The 22,429-nt window shown below is 39.5% G+C and overlaps 1 protein-coding gene across 1 annotated transcript in view; it reads left to right on the forward strand.

Annotated features, from left to right (window-relative positions):
- Nucleotides 1-8,145: 8,145 nt before the first annotated feature.
- Nucleotides 8,146-22,429, forward strand: part of LOC306986797 (C-type lectin domain family 4 member F-like) — a 44,205-nt gene continuing 29,921 nt past the window's right edge. The window contains exons 1-4 of the mRNA XM_079590439.1: nt 8,146-8,275; nt 18,116-18,238; nt 18,538-18,627; nt 18,745-18,816. Of these exons, the coding sequence (XP_079446565.1) occupies nt 8,200-8,275; nt 18,116-18,238; nt 18,538-18,627; nt 18,745-18,816 (361 nt within the window). The 5' untranslated portion in view covers nt 8,146-8,199. The remainder of the gene's footprint in view (nt 8,276-18,115; nt 18,239-18,537; nt 18,628-18,744; nt 18,817-22,429) is intronic.

The following is a 22,429-nucleotide window of genomic DNA, read 5'->3' on the forward strand; positions in this document are numbered from 1 at the left end:
GGGGGGAGTACTCTGGGTTCGGGCCGAATACTGAGCCCGGAGCCCTCTCCTCGGACAGCACGCCAAATATGCATACCATTTATTCTATCTAACTTATTTGTAAGTGTGAACTCGTGAATTTATGTTATGTTGTAACAATCGCCCTAATTGGTTGAGTTACATCATATGAGCTAAAAATGGGATCAGATTAAACTGTGTGAGCTCAGAAAGGACTTCTGAAGTGAATTGATGAAAAAATATTCATATTTTACACGTTACAAAGTAAAATTTTAGCTTCCCGCCAAATGGCCATTTGCAGTCTACTCCGACTTGTGGCGTCGGAAGTAGCGCAGTGAGTGATGGCGTAGCGTAAATATCAGCTGTATTACTCGCATAAGTTGCGCTTTAGACTTAAGTGGAGTCCATATATTTGTTTGGTCCTTTTCACAAGATGTAAAATAAATATCTGATGTCCCCAGAGTGTGTGTGTGAAGTTTTAGAACAAAATACCCCACAGATATTTTTATAAAGCATGTTAAAGTTGTCACTTTTTGAGGGCTTGCAAAAACGCACCGTTTTGTGCCTGGCCCTTTAAATGCAAATGAGCTGCTGCAGAGGGCGGGGTTTCAAGAGCTTGTGTGTGTTAGCAGCTGAGATTACCTCACGCAGACCAAGGGGGTAATCCATCCACCGGAAACTGAAGCTTCCCCGGGCGCCGCCATTGATTAGCGGACCCCCACCTGCTGTTAGCATTCCATTGACTCCCATTCATTTTGGCATCACTTTGACAGCGAATAACTTTACATCTGAGGCGTTTAAAGACTCCATTTGTCCATTGTTTATTTCTAAAGAAACATGAAAATGTATAAAAGGCTCCATTACCTTGTATCTTACGTTATGTAAAGTTTTTGTAAAAATAGGCTAACGATTGCGTCATAACCACGCGAGTCTGTCGCACAAGTCGAGAAATTATCATGTAGACATGCAGAGAAGCTCGCAAGCAATCGGGGGGGCATGGAGGCATAAAGTCAAGAGAGAAGCCCACAGAGAGTGATAAAGTTGCTCCTGCTGCTCGTGGACAGCTAATACTCACGCTCTCCGTCTCTGCGAGATTCGGAAGGGAATTATTCAGATTTCTCTCGGCACAGCTACTAGAAGACTGACAGCTGTTAGACACGTTGCTCACGTCACATCTACGTCAAAGCTCAGACAAAGATGGAGAGACTCAAGAAGAAGAGACAACATGTAGAAGCAACAGGACGTCTCTGAATGGTTAGTTGATGAATTTATGTCGCTGATGTGGAGTTAACGATCTTCAATTAGCATATTCTGTCATGATAATCTATAAATCGCTCGTATAGGAACTGTTGTGAGATGCACACAGAGTGACTTTCTATTACATGTGAAAAGACAGATGCTAAAGTTTGAGCTGACTCACAAATGTGCTCGACTACAACAACTCTTCCTCTTCTCAACATGGACTGTGTTCCCGGAGGCGGGGCTTATGTACATTTTAGGGTTGGTGATGTCACTAACCCCGAAGGAATGTCCTGTAGTCAAACCAGCCGTTTGTTGTAGTCCTTTTCTTTAAAAGCAAATATCTCCCTTTGCGCTAGCAACGCCAAAGGTTTGATTCGCAGCAAATGCATGAACTGATGATATGTATTACCTTGAATGCAGTGTATGTTGCTTTGGATAAAAGCGTCTGCCAAATGCATAAATGTAAATGCACAAGCAGCTTTTTAAATTGAGTGCACTTATATTGCATCTTGTAGTGATGTTTATGCGAGCTCGTAAGAGCAAAGCATATGATTTCTGTCACATTTTAGACAAACATCTTTTTTACCTAAAACAACTTTTCAAAAAAAATTAAAAGCTAGAAATAATATGTCCTCTTTTCTGAAAATGTGTTAAAATGGGCATGACGCTTCTGTAACAGCATTATAAGGATGAGATGTTCTTATAAAGTTCTTTAATATTCGGTGTGAAACTGTGCTGTGGTCAGCAGATGGTATTGCACTTCTGAGACGTATATGCTAGCTATAAGCAAATAAAAAATATATATGGACCCAAAAAGATCTGTTTTGAGTATGCATCTAAAATAACTGAAAGAAAGAAACCTTTAAAGTTAGAACAAAAACATCTTATGATGTTTAAAACTACAGCACTTAAATGTGCAGCATTCCCAAAACTCCCGACCCAATTAGGCTACTTGTCGTGTCTAGGAAATTATAAAAGAAATTCAGCGACAAGTGGGACGAAAGTTTTAAATCTCATTAGTTATATATAAATAGATTACACAGGTATTTTAACTCAACAGCACTTATTTATACACAATTCAACTGATCACTGATAACCCCTTCTCTTGCTCATGTCTGAATTTAAACAGTGCCGTTTTACTGTTGCCTTTTTAAAGCCACAATGCTACAGGTGAAGGAAAAGTGGCAAAACTACAAAATACTTTCACTTCTGATTTGTACAGTGACAGAAATGACAACAGAATTTACCAGCTTTTGAACATGGCTTTTCAGGAGATTGAAATGTGTCACTTCTTCTTCGTTATATTTTTGGGTAAACAAGTGGTATGATAGTGTCATTATCATGTTTTAATTCATAATCAGTCTCTAAATTAAAATATATGTAATTTTTCTCATGAGGGCATGAAACATTTCCCCTCTGCTTACTAAGCTTCAGGCAAGGCTCTGATCCAAAACCTGCTGTCTCAGATCCCTTCATTGTGTTCCAAAGTAGGTTTTGGATCAGAGCCTTGCCTGTGCAAAAGTAAATAGGCAGCAGCATGTGCAACACAATTAATGCTCACATGGGAGACGTGTAAGGACACATTCTGAACTGTGTTGTTGCGTCCTTGCAGGGCACTTAAGGAAGGGGATGTCATTTGTTGAATAGGTTCAAACTAAAGTGAACACCTGAATCCTTTCACAAAGTGCTCTTCTGGGGCTAGCCGATAGAAGAATAACAATATTATTTACCGCAATGTAATTTTCTTTGATAAAATGATAACAAAAGTTTGATAAGTGTTCAATATAATGTGCACTATGCATAATGCTGTGAATGTTATACTGTGAATGTAATGAAGCCGTTCTAATTCTGATGAGCCGTTGACCAGGATCATTTCAATCGAAAGAGACGTTTCTTGGTCCAGTGGTTTTGACTGAAAGAGCCTTTGAGGACCGAAATCGTTCAGATCTGAAATTGAAAGTGTTCAACAGTACTTTAAAGAAGTTTAAGAACTTTAAAAACCTGAAATACTGAAACGGATCTTATATTCTGCCACGTAACCGTATTCTGCAAAGACTACTCACAGAAGTCCATGGATGAGAAGAAATGCCCTCAGCGACGTTTCCATTACGCTTCAAATTGCAAATTGAAAATACAGCCAATGGAAACAGGTCATTTACAGGTCACCTAGCGAACGTAAAAGTCGATCATTCTTTAAAGATGTAAAGGGTGTTATAACTTTAATGTTGTAAAACATAGAATTTTTTTATGTGAACACCAATAGACGGGTTTCTTGTATACAAACAATACTGGATGCGCAATCTCTGTGATGCCGTTGCACAGAAACCCGTCTATAGAATTATATGTCAGTTCACCGTCACATCCGCATGGCGTCTGAGCGCTCCTGTGAAGCACGAGAGAGAGAGAGAGAAAAAAAAAAGTTCCCTTTCAGTCGGTCACGTTCGACGTCACGTAGACGTACCGATAAATTGAGATCCCAATTCGTTGCTACATCCGTGACGTTGAACATGTCTGACTGAAAGGGAACGAAGTTTATATACGTAACTGAGGCATTATGAAGCATGTATGAATTACACGTCTGTGCGTCTCTCAACAGTGTTCGGCAGCAGCGTCTCTAATAGCAAAACTGAAATAACCAATAACTCTTGTAAATAGTTGGAAAAAAATACTGTAAGTAAAAATGTATAGAACAATTAATTTTTTAATTTACAAATTATTTGACATGACAAAAATAAATATACAGAACAATTAATTTAATTTACAAATTATAACTTGCATAACAAAAATAATGTATAAAAAAATTGTTCTTTGTTTCATTTACAATTTTAACTTGCATTACAAAAATAAATAATGTAGTGTTTTATAATAACTTGTGTCCTACAAGTCATTGTGCCCAGGGGCCTCTGAACTCTTAATCCGGCCCTGATTACATGGACGCATTTGGATATAAATTCAATAAATATTATTCCTGTCTATAGAAATCTCATGTAAACCTATGAGAATCTATCAATATTTCTCCAAATCTGCACATTTTTGAGCCAAAAGCCCTGAGGGACGTTGTTTTGTCAAGCGTTCTCATGACGTCAGCACGGGAGTTTTTTTATGAATGGACGCGGCTGACGCTCATAATTCATATTAAAGGTATCGACTCATTTTTTCATTACATAAATCCTGACACAAATTAAGACATAACTGTCACTATAAGTTTCTCAGAATACAATAGTGGTCAAATACTGAAACGTGAGACTTATATCTTTTTAACGATGTATAGTTTGTCAAGGTAATAACATTAAATCTGATAGTAACTTTGAACTATTAAAAAAAAAAACGCTTCAGTGCGTCCTCGCTCTGGCAACGGTTAACAGTAACCTAATTTACAAATTTTAATTTACATAACCAAAATTATATTTCTCTCTCTCAAGAAGAGAAAACAGTCTGTCTATTATCTCCCTGCTCTCCTCTCAACAAATACTTTGTTATTATATACAAATAAATAATGCATTGTGCATTCCCTTCTGTTTTAACCTTTTGTACTTGCGTATGAGTCCCTGTGTTGTCCTCAGTGTGAAAAGATGGATCTCTAAACCACACAGTTAGTCACTGCTGGAAAGGGTTCAAATATGCAAAAGATGCTGGAAAACCAAAGAATTTGCAAGAGGATTTCTGAAGAACTGCCCAGGACAAACAAAGGTATCATGAACAACAATCACAAAACATCACAACATTCGTGCATCATCCAGGTAACCACACAGTATTACTGTACGAATCAATACATAAACTTCTGAACGGGGTCATTTTGATAAATACGGCTATTTTTGTATTTGCACTATATGTAAACATCTTTTATTTAAAATATCTTGTATTGTGTAAACTTTTGAGCACGGCTGTCTATATTGATATTTATAATAAACTTCACAGCTCAGAAGACCCTCAATAAAGAAGTTGCTCTGAATAAATGGGCTGAAGTTCTTCTGATAGTTGACAGTGTCTGTCTTGTCTTTTCTCTCAGAGGCTTCTGTACCGTGGTGTTGCTTCTAACACATGATGCACGTCACTATTTTACTTGTAAATTCTTCTTTCAAAATGTGAGCTTTTGATATCGGTTTATTTGTGTTGCATCTGTTGCTTATTTAAATTCAGATTTCAATGTGTGTCTGATCAGGACAACAATGCCAAAGGTTAGGCAAATACAGCAACCAGAAAATTTCACTTCTGATTTGTGTAGAGAATGAACATAGCATAAAAGTCTAGGCTGCACCAGTATCTGATCTTCACTGTGCTTCTTTGTTTTGGACGCAAATTACAAAGAACAGTTTGATGCTCTTCACAGCCAGCATGGTTCCCCACTTCTTTCCCAAAAAAACAACACAGGTTGTGCACTTTGTGCCGTCCACTGGACTCAAGGTCTCATTTTTTTAAAGGAGAACTCCGGTCAATTTTAACATTGAGCTCAATTTTTAGTAAATTTGGAGTGCTGTCAATACAGAGAACAACGACAAAAATCGGTGTTGCCTACACTGTGTTATCCTATTTTTAAAATTTGCACCCTATTGACTTGAATGGGGCAAGTTTTAAACCTGCTTTTATCCTCTTAACATATTTGATGTGTCATACAAGTGCCCAGCCATGTTGAGTGATTCCTTAAGAGTGAACACGAGTGAATCTGACTTCAGTAGATGTGAAAAATATGAATAAAAATGATGTTAATTCAGCCAGCAAATACCTGTATTTAGTTCCTGTTTTCGGTGGAAGTCCAAAGTAGTCGATTGTCGAGTTCACGCGCGTGATCATAGTAACTAAACCTATGCGCGTGAACTCGACAATCGACTACTTTGGACTTCCACCGAAAACAGGAACTAAATACAGGTATTTGCGCTGGCTGATATAACATCATTTTTATTCATATTTTTCACATCTACTGCAGTCAGATTCACTCGTGTTCACTCTGAAGGAATCACTCAACATGGCTGGGCACTTGTATGACACATCAAATATGTTAAGAGGATAAAAGCAGGTTTAAAACTTGCCCCATTCAAGTCAATAGGGTGCAAATTTTAAAAATAGGATAACACAGTGTAGGCAACACCGATTTTTGTCGTTGTTCTCTGTATTGACAGCACTCCAAATTTACTAAAAATTGAGCTCAATGTTAAAATTGACCGGAGTTCTCCTTTAAGTTTCTTTTCATACGTTGACAGTTTAAAAAAAAAGTGAATAATACGTCAAAACTACGTCACAAACATCCATGAAACCTTTACATTGCGCAAAAGGTCATTTATAGTTGAGGTTCCTTAGATTATTAACTCTTTCCCCGACATTGATGGAAATTTCCAGCTTTCTGACACCGTTTGATGTGTCTAACCACACGCGATGCAATAAGATTCAAGCGACAAATAATTCGTCTGTCCACACTAGTCGCGACGCGACTGCGAGATGCCAAAACCCACAGCCAATCAGAACAGCGTGTGGGCGGAGTCTCGCGGCGAGTGCACAGCACCAGAGAGTAATATTGACGACACTCGCAAAAAAATGGATATTAGTAGCTACATAATCAAATTCACAAATATCACACCATTTAAACATTATTAAAAATACATAGGCTGAGTTACTAAAACAATCTTTGTCAAAAAATACACTTGTTTGTTCATAGTTTGAAAGTTCTTGTTTCATCCATTTTTGCCAGCCACAATAGAATCGTCGCGGCGATTAGGACAAAAACTCTGATTAACATGGAAAAGACGCCTTTTATTGCGCGTCACGTGTAGTGAGGACACGGTGTTATACGGTAAGAGGCGCTATGACACATCTTCTGAAAAAGGAATCTCCTGATCAAAAGACATGAAGATGAAGCAGAAACAAATGATAGCATATGTTATCAGATGCATATGTAATATAATGCGATCAACAGCATATAAATCAAAACTGCCTAATGTTACTGAATAAAATGTTGAACCAGGACGAGCTGTAGGACTGTGAAGCTTTGGGGTTTTTTTTAATGAAACTTACCCACATTCAATTGTTGATACAAAATAAATTAAAAAATCCATGAAGCTAGTATAAAACGTTTTGGGGTTTTGTTTGATTATTTATTTATTCATTTATTTTTAAGCAGAGGGTCTGTTTCTTGTGATATATTGCATGTTCAGATATTTATACAACAAAATATTCTGGGGGCCATGAACATTTTGTGAAAATTACTACTGGCGGTGGCTGGCAACTTTCTTTCTTTTTAACGCTGGTGAGAAAAAGGTCAAATATTTTTCAAACTAAGAAAAAATTGGATCACTGAAAGGTTCTTTGGGCTTCTTCTATGACATCACTGTCAAAACCCTCTTTTGGAATATTTAATTTTAAGAACGTAAGTGTAATGCATCCTTATTACATTTTATTTCATATTCTACAGTTAAAGACTTTAAGACTTCTTTGCAACCATTGATGACATTTTAGCAATCAAAATGTTAAGCTGGAAAAAAATATGCTAAACATTACTGTAAATATTAGGTAAATATTAAATATTAGGACACTGATTTAAACAAACAACCAGCCAATTAATGATTCAGCAGAGTAAGAGCTTCATTCATGTTTAAAATACAACCTTTGCATGGAAAGACAACCAATACTAGTTGTATTTAGTTTTTTCGTTCTGCAGATTCTGGATAAAGCGAGAGAATGTCAGCCTGATAACTGGACTAAATTCTCTAATTCAAGAGAAAACATGCAAGCTTCTTCATAACTACAATTAGACCTAGAACTTTTTACCAATCTTATTTATTTATTCTCTTGAATCCCTTTCAATCCTTTAATTATTCAAATCAATGCACTCACTGCAGTGTTCCAGCTAATTATGTGCCTTATTATTTCCTGTCTGTATGAATGTGAATAATATTTTATGACTTCCTTATTCTGAACAAACTGGAGCAGCACTCGAGTCACAGCAGACGTGTCTGTCAGACTCATGAAATGGATTCAATCTATGAAAATTCTCGTTTCAAACTTCCACCAGTTCCTTCAGATGAAAAATGCTCTCAACCCAAAGGTAAGGCTGGGGATATCATCAGTATATTCATTAGAATTTATATTTCTAAAATTTAGCACTGCAATAACTGTGTAAGGTTGTTCATTCAAGCATTACGCATTTGGCAGATGCTTTTGTCCAAAGCGGCTTACATTACATTCAAGGTATACATTTTATCCATTCATGTGTTCCCTGGGAATCAAAAGTTGTCAACTCTGTAATTTAACCCTCAAATTGTGTGTGCATCCTGGGGTCAATATGATCCCAAACGACTATTCCTTAGTTAAAATAACATGGTTCCCTTCATCTCAGCGGCATAAGATTTTGTGACTTTCCACATTATCTATCTATACACACGCAAAAAAACTGGGCTTGATTTGGTTGTTCTGAAGGTATGTAAAAAAGTCACACTCTTGGTGTTTGGGTCAAATGACCCCACAGTGAAAATTAATGGGAAAAGTGAAAGTTTAGTGAGTTTGAAAAAAATAATTCACACAGAAATGAAGGCCTGGTACTAGAGCACAAATGCAATTTAGAACAGACATTAAATTAAGTTAAATGAAGCCCAGGCCTATGGGCCAATTATGTGAAGTGTATAGGCTGACAACAACACACGAAATGGTGACTTTATTATTTAAAAAAAATATATAATTTTGCAGCAATAGTATAATAGTAGAGTATGGGTCAAAAATTTGCATACACATTACTTTTTTCTTTTCTTTTTTAAGTCCCTTATGCACATCAAGCCTGCATTTATTTGATAAAAAAAACAGAAAAAGGAGAATAGAATAGAATAGAATAGAATAGAATAGAAGAGAAGAGAAGAGAATAGAATAGAATAGAATAGAATAGGAGTAGAATATACTTTATTGTCCCCTAGGGGAAATTTGTCATGGACTCAAGAGTGTGTAGTGCATAGTAGTAGCTGCCCTTACAATAAAAACGTACACATGGGCTACATTCACACAGAAATAAAAATGAAATACAAAACAACAAGTAGAACACCAAGTTATTGCACACTTCCCAGTCCTCAGCGTACAAATCTATTTCAAATTTTGATTTAAAATGTTGATGGAGGTTGTTGATACGAAAGAGTATTTAAAACGGTTTAATTTAGTTTTTGGGATTCTGTACCTTCTGCCAGAAGGCAAGAGCTCATATTCCGTTTGAAGGATGTGGGACGGGTCCAACAGTACTCTCCGCGCCTGCCTAAGTACAGACTGCTCAGATGGACTGAAGGGAGAGCTTTTCAGTCCTCCCCATCACCTTCATCAGTCTGTACCAGGCGCTGCAACTTTGATTTGGACTGTGTGGAGAGATTGCCGAACCACGCCGTCATCCCATACCTGATGATGACACTCTCTATCACTGCCTGATAAAATAAAAACATGATGTTCTGGCTGACACCAAACACCCTCAGTCTGCGTAAAAAATACAGTCTTTGCTGTAAACGGGAACATACATAGTCTACATGATCACTCCAGCTTAAGAGGTTATCCAGGTGGATACCCATATACCTATAAGAAGTGACCTGTTTGATCTCCTCCCTATGGATGGACAATGGGGTATGATCCCCCACCGACCGAGGGTCAAACACCATCTCTCAGTTTTTTTAATGTTAATGGTGAGATAGTTCTTGTCACACCACTGAAGAAATGTATTAACCTCCGTGAGGTACAATGATGGGTCTGAGTTCTGGTGAAGTAGACTGAGAATGGCAGCGTCGTCAGAAAAAAAAACGAAAAAAAAAAAACAGGTTGCCGGGGAGATCAAATGCTATGTTGGCTTTAATCAACTTTTTTAAGTCAACAGGTCCGGATTTATGTAACATTATTTATTTCAATTAACTTAAGTTAATTACATAAGGTTAATCCAATATCGTCTTAATTATGTCCAAAACAATGAAGTTAATTAAGTTAAATGATCCTAAAATTAATATTGTACTTAATTAACTTAATTGGGACAGGTCAAGTGGAAAGGACCAGGAGCCCTTACTATCCCTTCAAGAAGTGAAAGCTATGCATTGTGTAAAGTGGAGTGTGAGAAGCCACTATGAAAATAACATTTTCTTGTTGAAACACCAATGGATAGTCAACTTCCAGCTGGACTGTTTATCCCTCCAACTATTATGTCCTCTTCTGCCATTGATGTGAACCACTTCAGAGTGCTGGTCTTTAAAACATCCCAACTGACACAGTAACTGTTAAATTCTTTGCCACTGACACAGTCATAGTTATGCCAGATGCTCCGAAAGATCCGAAGAGGATAGATCCCAGCGTGTTCAAGTTTGGCGACTCTCCTATTCCTGCTGCTTGGGAGAAAAGACTTAGAGAGAAGTTCGTTGAGTACAGAAACGTGTTTTCCCTTGAGGAGTGGGATGTGGGCCGAGCCAAAGATGTGAAACGTAATATCAGACTGAGTGACAGCTGACCATTTAGAGAACGATCCAGTTTGAATTCCAGAACAATTCCTGACTAATACACCACTCCCAGGATGGATGATGCTTCAGACTGTCTGTCTGGAAGAAAATGGTACTCTTTCTTAGACTTACGTAGTGGCTATTACCAGATTGAGATTGCTGATGAGAACAAGGAAAAACAGCATTCTGTATTCTGGGTTTTTACCAGTTCGAGCGCATGCCACGGGGCATTACGGGGGCTCCCGCCACATTTCAGCGGCTAATGGAGAGATCTGTTGGAGATATGCATCTTCTCCAGGTCATTGTGTATCTGTATGACCCAGCCCGATCTCATCCCAAGGCGTCATATACTGACGCTTTTGACAAATCGTCTACATCCAACGCACATGGCACCCTTTAGCGTCAATATGAGACGCAGATAGATATGGGCCAGAAGGCGCCTCCTAGTGGTCTAACCCTAACCCTACCCCAGACCTAAACCCAACCATAACCGAACAAAGCTCTGTGCGTCTCATATTGGCGCTAAAGGGTGCCATGTGCGTTGGATGTAGACGATTTGTCAAAAGCGTCAGTATATGACACCCAAGGATGAGAATGCGTTGTATGACCTCACTGTTTTCGGGCGTACATTAGAAGAGCATGAGGAAAGGCTGCTGAAAGTGTTGGATTGGCTAGAAGAGTATGGGCTCAAAGTGTCTATAGACAAGTGCTAGTTTTGTCAGTCACAAGTTAAATATGTACAGAAAGGCAAGTACTACCATGAGTCAGAGCCGTTTGGTGAGCGCTGGGACCAAAGGTGCACAGAGGCCTTTCATAACATCATCTATTGTCTTACACATGCTCCGGTTCTGGCCTATGCAGATTCAGTTAAGCCCTTTATCCTACATGTCGACACAAGCCAGAGTGGTTTAGGCACCGGGTAAAATCAGGAAGATCCAGATGGACTGAGACCTGTCGCCTATGCCAGCTGTAAACTGAGTGCTGCTGAAAGCAACTTTCCCATTCATCAGTAGGAATTCCTGGCACTCAAGTGGGCCGTTGTGGATAAATTCCATGATTACCTGTACGGAGCAAACCAAACTGGGGTTACAGTAGTCAACTAGGGTAATAGGGGGGATGTTAATATAAAGTCGAGAGACATTTTCAGAACCCGATGCTCCGACTTATTAAAGGTTAAGGGTAGGGGGTGCTACACATATTAAATTAGCTGTACATTTACATTTACATTTATTCATTTAGCTGACGCTTTTATCCAAAGCGACTTACAAATGAGAAACAATAGAAGCAATTAAACTAGCAGTAGGACAACAATATGTAAGTGCTATGACCCTTCACAGTACAATCCAACGCAATTTTTTTTTTTTTTTTTTTTTTTTTTTTTTTTTTAGATAAGAAAGTGTTAGTAGTACTGGATTAAGTGCTCAAGTGCTGCCGAAAAAGATACGTCTTCAGCAGTTTCTTAAAGATGGCTACAGACTCAGCAGCTCTGGCTGAGTTAGGCAGATCATTCCACCAGCAGGGAACAGTCATGGTAAAGGTCCGAGAGAGAGATTTCGTGCCTCTTTGGGATGGCACCACCAGACGCCGCTCACTTGCAGAGCGCAAGTTTCTGGATGGCACATAAGTCTGTAGTAATGAGTTCAGGTACAAGGGAGCAGTGCCAGTGGTTGTTCTGTAGGCAAACGTCAGTGACTTGAATTTGATGCGAGCGGCAACCGGCAACCAGTGCAGTTTCGTGAGGAGAGGAGTGACGTGTGCTCTCTTCGGCTCGTTGAAGACCACTCTAGCTGCAGCATTCTGAATCAGTTGCAGAGGTTTGACAGTGCAAGCTGGGAGACCAGCCAGGAGAGCATTACAATAGTCCAGTCTGGATAGAACAAGCGCCTGAACAAGGAGTTGTGTAGCATGCTCTGATAGGAAGGGCCTGATCCTTCTGATGTTGTACAAGGAAAATCTGCATGACCGGGCAGTGCTAGCAATGTGGTCTGTGAAATTCAATTGGTCATCAATTACAACTCCAAGGTTCCTGGCTGATCTTGATGGAGTTATGGATGAAGAGCCTAGCTGGATGGTGAAGTTGTGATTAAGTGCTGGGTTAGCCGGGATTACAAGTAGCTCTGTCTTCGCAAGGTTTAGTTGAAGGTGGTGGTCCTTCATCCAGCCAGAGATGTCTGTCAGGCAGGCTGAGATGCGAGCGGCTACCGTCGGATCATCAGGCTGGAATGAGAGGTAGAGTTGTGTGTCATCAGCGTAGCAGTGGTAGGAAAAGCCATGTTTCTGAATCACAATGTAATGAATCATTTTTGATGTTCTGTGCTCTTTCTCCACTGAAATGTACCAAAAAAGAGAACCATGTAATGCGGAGAACACATTAAATACAACATCAGACAGGTGTCTTTCTCTAAATGTTTGTGTGATGAGGTTCAAGGGTTTTTGGCAGGAAGAAGACGGAGTCGGCGTGACTGGGACTCGTACTTTATTATGACAAAATAAAACAAATAAACAAAAGGCGTGCACACAGCGCTTTCACCGTAGCCTCGCTACAGCACTCTCACAAGATGCACAGGATCACTCTTTCCACTGGGTCAGCTCCCGAACTCTTTCCACTCAGATGCACACTCTTTCCACTTAGATGAACCTGTGCTGTGTACGAGTCCTCAGTCCTTCTCTCTTGCCGTACTCTCCGTTGACAGCGGCTTATAACCGGTCTCTCCACGCCAATTACTGCAACAAGACACAGGTGTTCGTCATTTGCACTTGACCTACTTACGTACCGCTCGCCTCCTTTCTCTCTCTCCCGTTACAGACCGCGCTGAACCACGCCCCCCTCGCCACAGTTTGCATGTACAATTTTGTTTTCAACAGGTATTGTATTCATTCTGTTCCATTGTTTTCATTTCATAAAATAGTTCCTGAGCACCATGCTCAATATAGGGCTGTTCAACGGATGCCACATTGTAAAATAATGAATTTTGATATAATGTAACTAAATATCGATGTTAAGATGTGTCCCCAGCAAGTTGAACATTCAAAAGACATTAATACATTGCAGTGATGCGCGGGTTGATCCAAAATGAGCGGGTGCCTGCGGTTACGAGTCATCCAAAAATATTTTTAATGATATTCGGGTCGCGGTCGGTCGGGTCGTTTGAAATAAAGATGCCAATTAAACTTTTGTAATTTATATAGTACTAGACACAATTTTCTATAAAATACATAGGCCTACGCTTATTGTCTGAATAACTGGTGCGAAGATGACGCACGAGCTCAGTCTGCAGAGATGACAGTGGGAAATCCTTATTTACCTTTTGAATGTTGAGCGTTGTTAACTTTTGAATAAAAGCTGACGCGGGACAAAATGCCCGATTTCCCAACACTTTGAACTGAGCAATGCCATTGTGCCATTTTAATAGGCTACTTTTAAATGCATATAGCTCAGTAATGCCAATTTGCATTTTCTGAGAGGGGGCGGGATTTTAGTTGGGAAAGTCGGGGGAGAGACGCACACTTCGATTAGTCTGGATAAACGCATGCAGCATCTTAATTGTTAAGAAAATGAAACGAAATAAATTAATAAATCAAGCCTTTATTACATAACACTGACTAGGCTATATCATACAGCATTCAGAAAAATGCTGCACCCGCACCTAGTTCCTACGTCTATGGCCCAATGACGCTACTATCAGCAATTACTATACTTTTAAAAAATGCAAGTCAGGTACAATATTTTCTTTCTCTTTTTTTGCGGTCCGAGTTGCAGGCGGGTTAGTTGAAAACGTTGGTCGGGTGCGGGTTGTTTATACATTGACCCGCGCATCACTGATACATTGAGATCACGGAGTCTGAGGTTTTTGTAACTTCCTGCATATTTCTATTTGTGTTTGGTTCCTATCACACACTGCTTTCTCATTATAAAGCAACTATATGTGTAGCCGTATTAAAGGTGCACTTGGTAACTTTTTCAGCTTAATAAATCCGTTTAGAAATCATTTGGATGGTTAAATAATCTGTTCTGGTGAGAATGGTTACTTTCCCCGCTCCCCCCAGCGTTCCCAGGCGGAAAACCAGCCTTGCAACATTGGGACTAACGTCCCGGTAAGTTGAAAATAGGAAGTCTCGTGAGAAGCGAGAACGAACGAGAAACACGAACTGCTTTATGATACTGTGTATGATGTATTACCCACCTCGGTAGACATAGCTCCACACGATAAAGTTGGTGCGTCTGGGACTCATTTGTTCACCACACCGGCTCCGACCATAACAAAAGCACATGAGCAGCGGTAGAAGGGAGGAGGGCGCCGGCTTGCCGCTAGTGACTTTACGACAGTGATGTGAAAAATATACGCACCGCAGCTGTAGGGGGAGCTCGTTGAGAAAATCAACAAAGCGGTGGCTAGAGTTACCGAGTGCCGCTTTAACTTAGAAACATGCAGGACTTTTATCCTTGTGATACACAAGTAACAGACGTACACAATCTTAGAAAAAAAAATTACAAAATGTATTTATACAATAATTTAAAACTATGCAGTCATATGCAAACAAAAAAATACAAAAAAAAAAAGAAAAAAACAATAGATGTAATTTGCGGCGTCCGTTCAATGGCTGGGAGGAATGTTACAATCCAGCGCCCCCTAGTGGCCAGCGGATATATAGAAAGAGGCTACCACACTTATTACCTCAATAAGTTGTAGGCTATCTAACTCTGCACACAATCACACGTGAAATTCACACAGCAAAAGCAAAGGTATAAAAATATACAGGTGCAATCACTTCACATAAAACCCCACACTTGAGATAAATCTACAACGACAGTGATAAGGAAAAGTAACCTTCACAAATTAGTTAACTCCATCGAGGATAACAATAGACTCATAATACTAAAACCCAGGCGAACAGCTCAGTAAACTATTCCCCTAAGCCAAAGGAAGTTCAAGCAGGCAAAAACATCACGATTACATACATTTAGCAGGGTTTCATAAAAGCAAAGTCAACCACAGTTAAGTCACTCACGACCCAGCCCAACCGGCACCCTTAGCGTGCAAAGGAAAGCTCTGAAGGCAAGATGGCAGTGGTCTGCAGTAACGCACACAGTCCCGGCTTTGAACAAGTTCCACTCCAGCTGACCAGGGAAGGAAATGAGTTATGAACAACACACGTCAGTGCTCACTCATTCGTAAGTTGAGTGGTAAGAGTTCCCACTTCCCTTAATCAGGATGGATAGAGTGCGGTGATTATCATAGACCTCTCGTTGTCCGAGACCAATCGCGATCGTTGTCACTCCGTGGAATCGTGCATGAACTCTCATTAGGCGTGGATACACTCGGGCTTGTAGCGTTACAGCGTCGGTTTCGATGACGGGCTCTCTTTAGGCGGGGATACACTCAAGCTGGTCGTGTTACGGTGGAAGGCTCTCTGCCGTAGGACTGCACGCTGATCTTCTTATTCCGTGGGTCTGCCAATCCCGTTGGACTGCTGGCTCATTAACAATATTGGGTGCACCTGCAAAGACATGCACCTAATCAACCTCCTCCCGTTACATACATTTTACCAGTTATACAAACATTGTGGTCATCAGTGGTTGATGTCTCAAACATAAATATATATTTATATTTAATATAAACATAAATAGCTTGCTGAATAATAGGCTACGATCGCATTATGATTCATTAAATAAATAGAACCGAATGTCAGGGCTTTACTGAGTCATACTGTATGTAAATGTAGAAATATAATATTTAAACAACAACCGGACCATCTTCCTATTTCCGGCGTGGCGATCGAGTCTGTCCCAAAAATACCTCTCATGCGCCCTCGTGGACTCGCGCCAAGGGCCCTATAGGTCTGCACTACATGACGTCACCCAAGTCTGGACTCTGAGGAAGTCCACAAGTCCGGAGTGTGCCATTTGGGACAGGGCCTGAGAATTCTTGCCAACGGTTTCCCTCTGGCAACTGGGAGGAGGATTGCAGGCAAAAGACCTCCTGTGCCCCCTAGTGATGGGGAGCCATACCGCTGGTCATGGCAGGAGTGTGACCCCTAGTGGTTGGAGAACGTATTGCCTGATAAAGTCTTACATCAATATCATCCTGAGTGCAGGTATATCCCCGAACATCTGGAACAAAGGTCTTATTACCCTTAATTGGCTTCCAACCACAATATCGCACATCAGACCATATATATACACTCTCCATACCTTAATCGATAAGTCAACCAAAACTAAATTAACATTTTCTCATTTGACTTTAAAAAAGCTTTTGACACCATTTGGCATGAAGGTCTTTTCCTTCAATTAATCCAGTGTGGCATTGGAGGAAAAACATATGACATCATTAAATCAATGAACACAAACAACAAATGTGCAAATGTGTTAAAAAACACAAATAATTCCTCCCTCAGACTTGTGGAGTGAGACAGGGGTGCAGCTTAAGTCCCACACTGTTCAATATACATAAATGAGCTAGCGAGGGCTCTGGATCAGACTGCAGCACTTGGTCTTACTCTACTGGACACTGAAGTCAAATTCCTTCTGTTTGCTGATGATCTGGTGCTGCTGTCTCCCACTAAAGAGCATCTACAGCAGCCTCTAGACTTCTGTCAGTCATAGGCCCTGTCAGTTAACCCCAAAAATACAAAAATAATGCTTTTTCAAAAAAGACCCAGCCACCAAGACCAACTCCATAGTTTTAAATTAGACCACCTCGAACACACACAGAACTGAAAAAAGATTCTCCACCCGGCCTTCCTCCAGTTCCTGCTTCAGCCCCGGCTCAGAACTACCCTCGTGCATTTGAGTCCTTTGGCTTAGTAGACTTGCAAGGAGCCATCCCCACCAGGTGGCAGCACATTGTGGGCCACCAACTTTTCCAACTGGGAAATCCCCAAGAACCCACTGACTACCCCACCATCGAGGGTAGCGTGAGAGGAAAAACGATTTAAGCAGATTATGGTATCTTTGACGTTCAATTTTTTTTACATTTTTTTTTGCACCATTATGCTTCCATATTGCCAAAGTTCTTCACACACATCCAGGAAGAATAAGGCACAGGGGTGGGGAAAGACATTGTATGTGTCGCGCTGCGCCGCGACCCCAGACACCAGCTACGAAGCTCAGAATGAGACGGAAAGAAAAAGAAAATCTATAGATTTTTTTAGTATTTTATAATTGTTTGGGTATGATCGCAATAAAACCACACCAGTAAACATTCAGACAATAGTCAACCATATATTGAAGGTAGATCTTAACTGAATGGTAGAACTGAATTCTCAGGACTAGAGTAGCCCTATACCTTAATTCATAAAATGCAGGTTGGGTCAATGTGTTGAAATGTATTCTGTTAAAACTGTATCGTACAGAAATGAACCCAGAGTAAATTGTTCCAGACAGAAAGGCTGCAAAGATTCAAGGTTTAGAAATCATTTATTTTTTTCTCATCAAATTTCAGGCAACTCCACTGAAGAGAGAAAGAGAGAGGTCACTTCTCCTAAGTGGACTAAAGTTCTGCTGATTGTTCTGGGTTTCTTTCTTGGTTTTGCTCTCGGAGGTCTCTGCGCTCTCTGGATGATTTGTAAGTATAACTGATACTAGATCTCTGCTCTGTTCAGGGTTGTTTTGACACAATGTTGGACAGTAGCATCATTGCAACTCGCAACGCAATTTTTAGTAGATATTTATTTGTAAAATCATACTTTTCAGCAAGCTATTTTATTAGGCAGTATTGTATAGGCAAACAAATCTCCATATCAAATGTGTAAACTGCTATCAATTAAGCTTGAAGACTTCATTTGCAAACTGATAATTTCAGTCTTAAGTGTGCAGGACTTTCCTCAAAAACATATTTTCCTCTGCTGCTTTTGTCTTAATCAGATGATCATAAGCTCGCTGATTTTGAATCACTGAATGAACAGCACATCACGGTTTCAAAGAAACTGGCGGCTCAAGAGATCAACAGCACAGGTGAGAAAACTATATCATAAACGGTAGAGCACAGACATGTTTCATTAACAGTGTTGAGTGTTTATTGAACTCACCATGTGAGAAACTTTATCTGCTTGGTGTCTCATATTCTCCAAGTTTTGATAAGAGCACTAGAGGAACTTGAAATCAGCTACACCAGAGTTAGAGAACAGCTTCTGCTTCATGTTGGTGAGTTGGTTTTTATGTGACATTTTCATTTAAGTGTTTGAGCATAATTTTGTGTTCTGGTCATTTTGACCTGGAGAGGATTATCCCATACCCAAAAATGACTGGCCTACAATAAATTGCTATAAATCTCTCATTATGTTACAGTACATCACCACCAAATATTGGATTCAATCTTTTTCTCAACTTGTTTTCTTTCAATTAGGACCATTATTTATTTATTTTTGATTGATTGATCGATATTTTTTGATATTTTTGATCGATCGCCTTATTTATCTGAGCTTACATACCTCAGTTTTTGAGTGAAAAATTTGTTATTTGTGGATGATTTTGTCAATTTTACCTAAAATAAATTTAGCACGGGCTGATTACATACCTCAGTTACATACCTCAGATTACATACCTCAATTTTTGAGTGAAAAATTTGTTATTTGTGGATGATTTTGTCAATTTTACCTAAAATAAATTTAGCACTGTTAATCACACTAATGAGCTTTAATGTTTAACCAGAACATTTGTTTTGAAATGCTTTTATTTAGTACAAAATGGCACAAAACACTGGCAAAAAAAAAAGCTAATTGCTTATAAATCACGTTATCACTTTGGACACTTTGGATCACTGTTTTAGTGCCTACACAACTGAATACAGTTAATTTATACTTAATTGTTGAGATAGTAGTGAATTAGGAATCATGGAATACTGAGTGAATTTGATCTTTTTTTATTATTATTATTTACCACCTCCAGGCATATTAATAAAGGGGCACACACTATAGCTAAAGTTCAACTTGCTCAGTTAGCTTGCTTCTGGTTCTCAAAACCCCCAATAGCTTGTTCTACACTGTTGCACCGTCATGAATGAGACATGCAGATAACTACAGTAGCTCAAAGATTAATCAACCTTCAGTGAATTTTATATAATCATTGAATTCTTCAACCAATTCTGAGTTTGTCAAAAAAAAAGTTGCAACTGAAAAAGTAAACACTGCATGTTTAACTTTCTATATTAGTTGTCAAAATAAATAATTGCAATAATAATCACCGCGAGCACAGTACAACGGCTGACAGGACAGGAAAGTTAGTTTTGACAACTGACAACATCTCATCTTACCGAAGATAGCCAACTGATGTAGGACAACGCGGTTTTCTCAGCATCTGACAGAAGTGTCACCAGCTTTCACACACATCTTTCAAAATAAAAGTGGCATCAGAAAAACAAAGATTTGCGCTTGTTTCTTTGACTGTAGGCCTACACTATGCGACTCACTCACAACGGTCTTGCAACCCACCAGTTGAGAAACATTGACTCTATATTTACTATGCGTGTATATCACTGTCTGTTGTTCTGCTGAAGCTCGTTCGGCACCTGCACATTTCCGCACTCGTTTGACTTGCGCTGGCGCTGAGGTGAAGTTGGAGTGCGCGTCTCACGTTTTTTTGTGGTCTTAAAGAGACGGTTCTGTGTTTTAAAAAAAACAATTTGTGTCAATAAAAAAAAGACACAGAAACAGCAGTTGTGAGAGGGGTGGCCAAGCTTAGGCCAAGGGTGATCTAGGCAGGACACAAGGCCTTTCTCAATCTGTGTTCTTGTCTGTACTTGTGTTCTTGTGAAACGTCATCTTTTGTGGCCCAAGTACTGTCCCAATACACAAGTTTGCATTTTGGCAAGAATGGTTAAAAATTGTTCTTGACATGTCCATTTTACCGAGGATGCATCGGTTGGTAACTTGTGTGAAGTTGACGGCAGATCCCAGCATTCATTTCGGATGTCGAGGAAGGAGAGGCAGGTCTCCTACATACTACTTAATCCAGTATGCCCAAATCTCATTCTAGAATTAATGTCCTCTTCCTTTTTATTCCTATTATTTTCTCTCATGCCTTCTACCCTCTTTTGGATACTGTAGTACATTCTCGCTTTTGTTTCCATATTCCACTCCTCTTGCCACTTCCTTCTCATTTCTGCTTTGATTATGCTTTTAACTTCCGCCTTACTATATCTTACTACCATATCTATCTCTGTTTTTTGGTTGCATTTTGTTGCATATTTGTCTGCCAATTCATTTCCGTACTCCTACATGGGCTGGAATCCATATGAATTTTACTACTACTCCTACTCTATTAATTCTGAAAACAGTTTGGGCTATTTCCAACATAATATCCTGTCTTGCTTCTGATTTCATGTTCTTAATATTGGTTAACGCACTGCTTGAATCTGACCCTATTAACGCTTTCATTGGCGTACTATTTTCTACCTAGAATGCCCAACATTTCTCCTGTAAACACTGACAATTTATAATTTACTCTCTTATTTAACATAACATTAATTTCTGGTATAATGAACGCAGCTCCTACTCTATTATCATCTGTTTTTGATGCATCTGTATATATCTTAGTAAACAGAATAATTCTCCTCTAGATATCTGCTAATCTGACTCCTGATAATACTATTCTCTTTTTTCCACTCTAAAAGGTGCAAATCTACCTCTAATTCCCCAAATAGCCAAGGTGGAACATTGGATAATGGCACAGTGGGGCTTACCATCATATGTCCTATCCCTATCTCATCAACTGCATCTCTTATTATCCAACCAAAACTTTTAATCTGTCGCCTTTCTTTTTCTTGACAAGGTCGTAACACCTTCTGAGTCGGGTGTCTTTCCTTATGCCCTTTTAAATTTGCCCAGTACGTTAATGCTATCTTATTTCTTCTAATATCCAATGGCATCTCATTCATTTCTTCTTGTAATGCTGCTACTGGGGTTGTTTTAAAAGCACCACAACGGAGTCTCAACACCTGACTTTGAATAACATCCAACTTTTTTAATAATGTTCTCAAAGCAGATTGGTAAACTGTACATCCATAATCAATAACTGCCCTAATTAATCCAATATATACTGTTTTCAGTGAGGTCCTACTTGCTCCCCACTCTCTACCTCTCAGACATCTTACTACATTTAGTATTCTTTTATATTTTTCTAAAGTTAAAGTCTTGTGTGTAGGTGATTCGGGCTTCCGGGCCACTATACATGTAGTGATTGTAGCTGGCGGCATAAGTGATCAAAATCACCAGCAAAATAACAGGGTTCGGCTTCATTCTGAGCCCTAAATGTTCATCTATCTAAAAAAAAAACTTACTTTAAACGTCAATTTTGATGGATTGTAAAACAATTACTAAAACAAACAAACACAGCTGACAGACGCGCAAAGAGACCGTGTCGCCACTCGCGCATGCGCCACAACCTGCTGACGCTGCTCATTCCACGCTGTTTCCGGTCTCAACGCGTCCACAGGAGGACTGCAAACACAGGGAGAATAAATAGGGAGAACAAACAAATGAGGTAATGAGGGAGGACAGGTTGGGCAAATAAATCAATAATCAGGTAACAAGATGGGAATGACAGGAGAACACATGGCAGAAGGAAACATAAATGACAAGCCATGTGCTCACACCAAACATGACAAAAACACAAGCACATGGCCAGTAAAACAAATCACCAGCCATGTGCTCACACTTAACAAGACATGAGACATGAACACTCATAAGCCACGTGTTCACACAAAACATGACAACATGAAAGCACACAGCTAGTGTAAACACAGGCTGCGTGCTACACA

This window comes from Phoxinus phoxinus (assembly GCF_949152265.1).
Source record: "Phoxinus phoxinus genome assembly, chromosome: 19".
In the NCBI taxonomy this organism is placed as follows: Eukaryota; Metazoa; Chordata; class Actinopteri; order Cypriniformes; family Leuciscidae; genus Phoxinus; species Phoxinus phoxinus.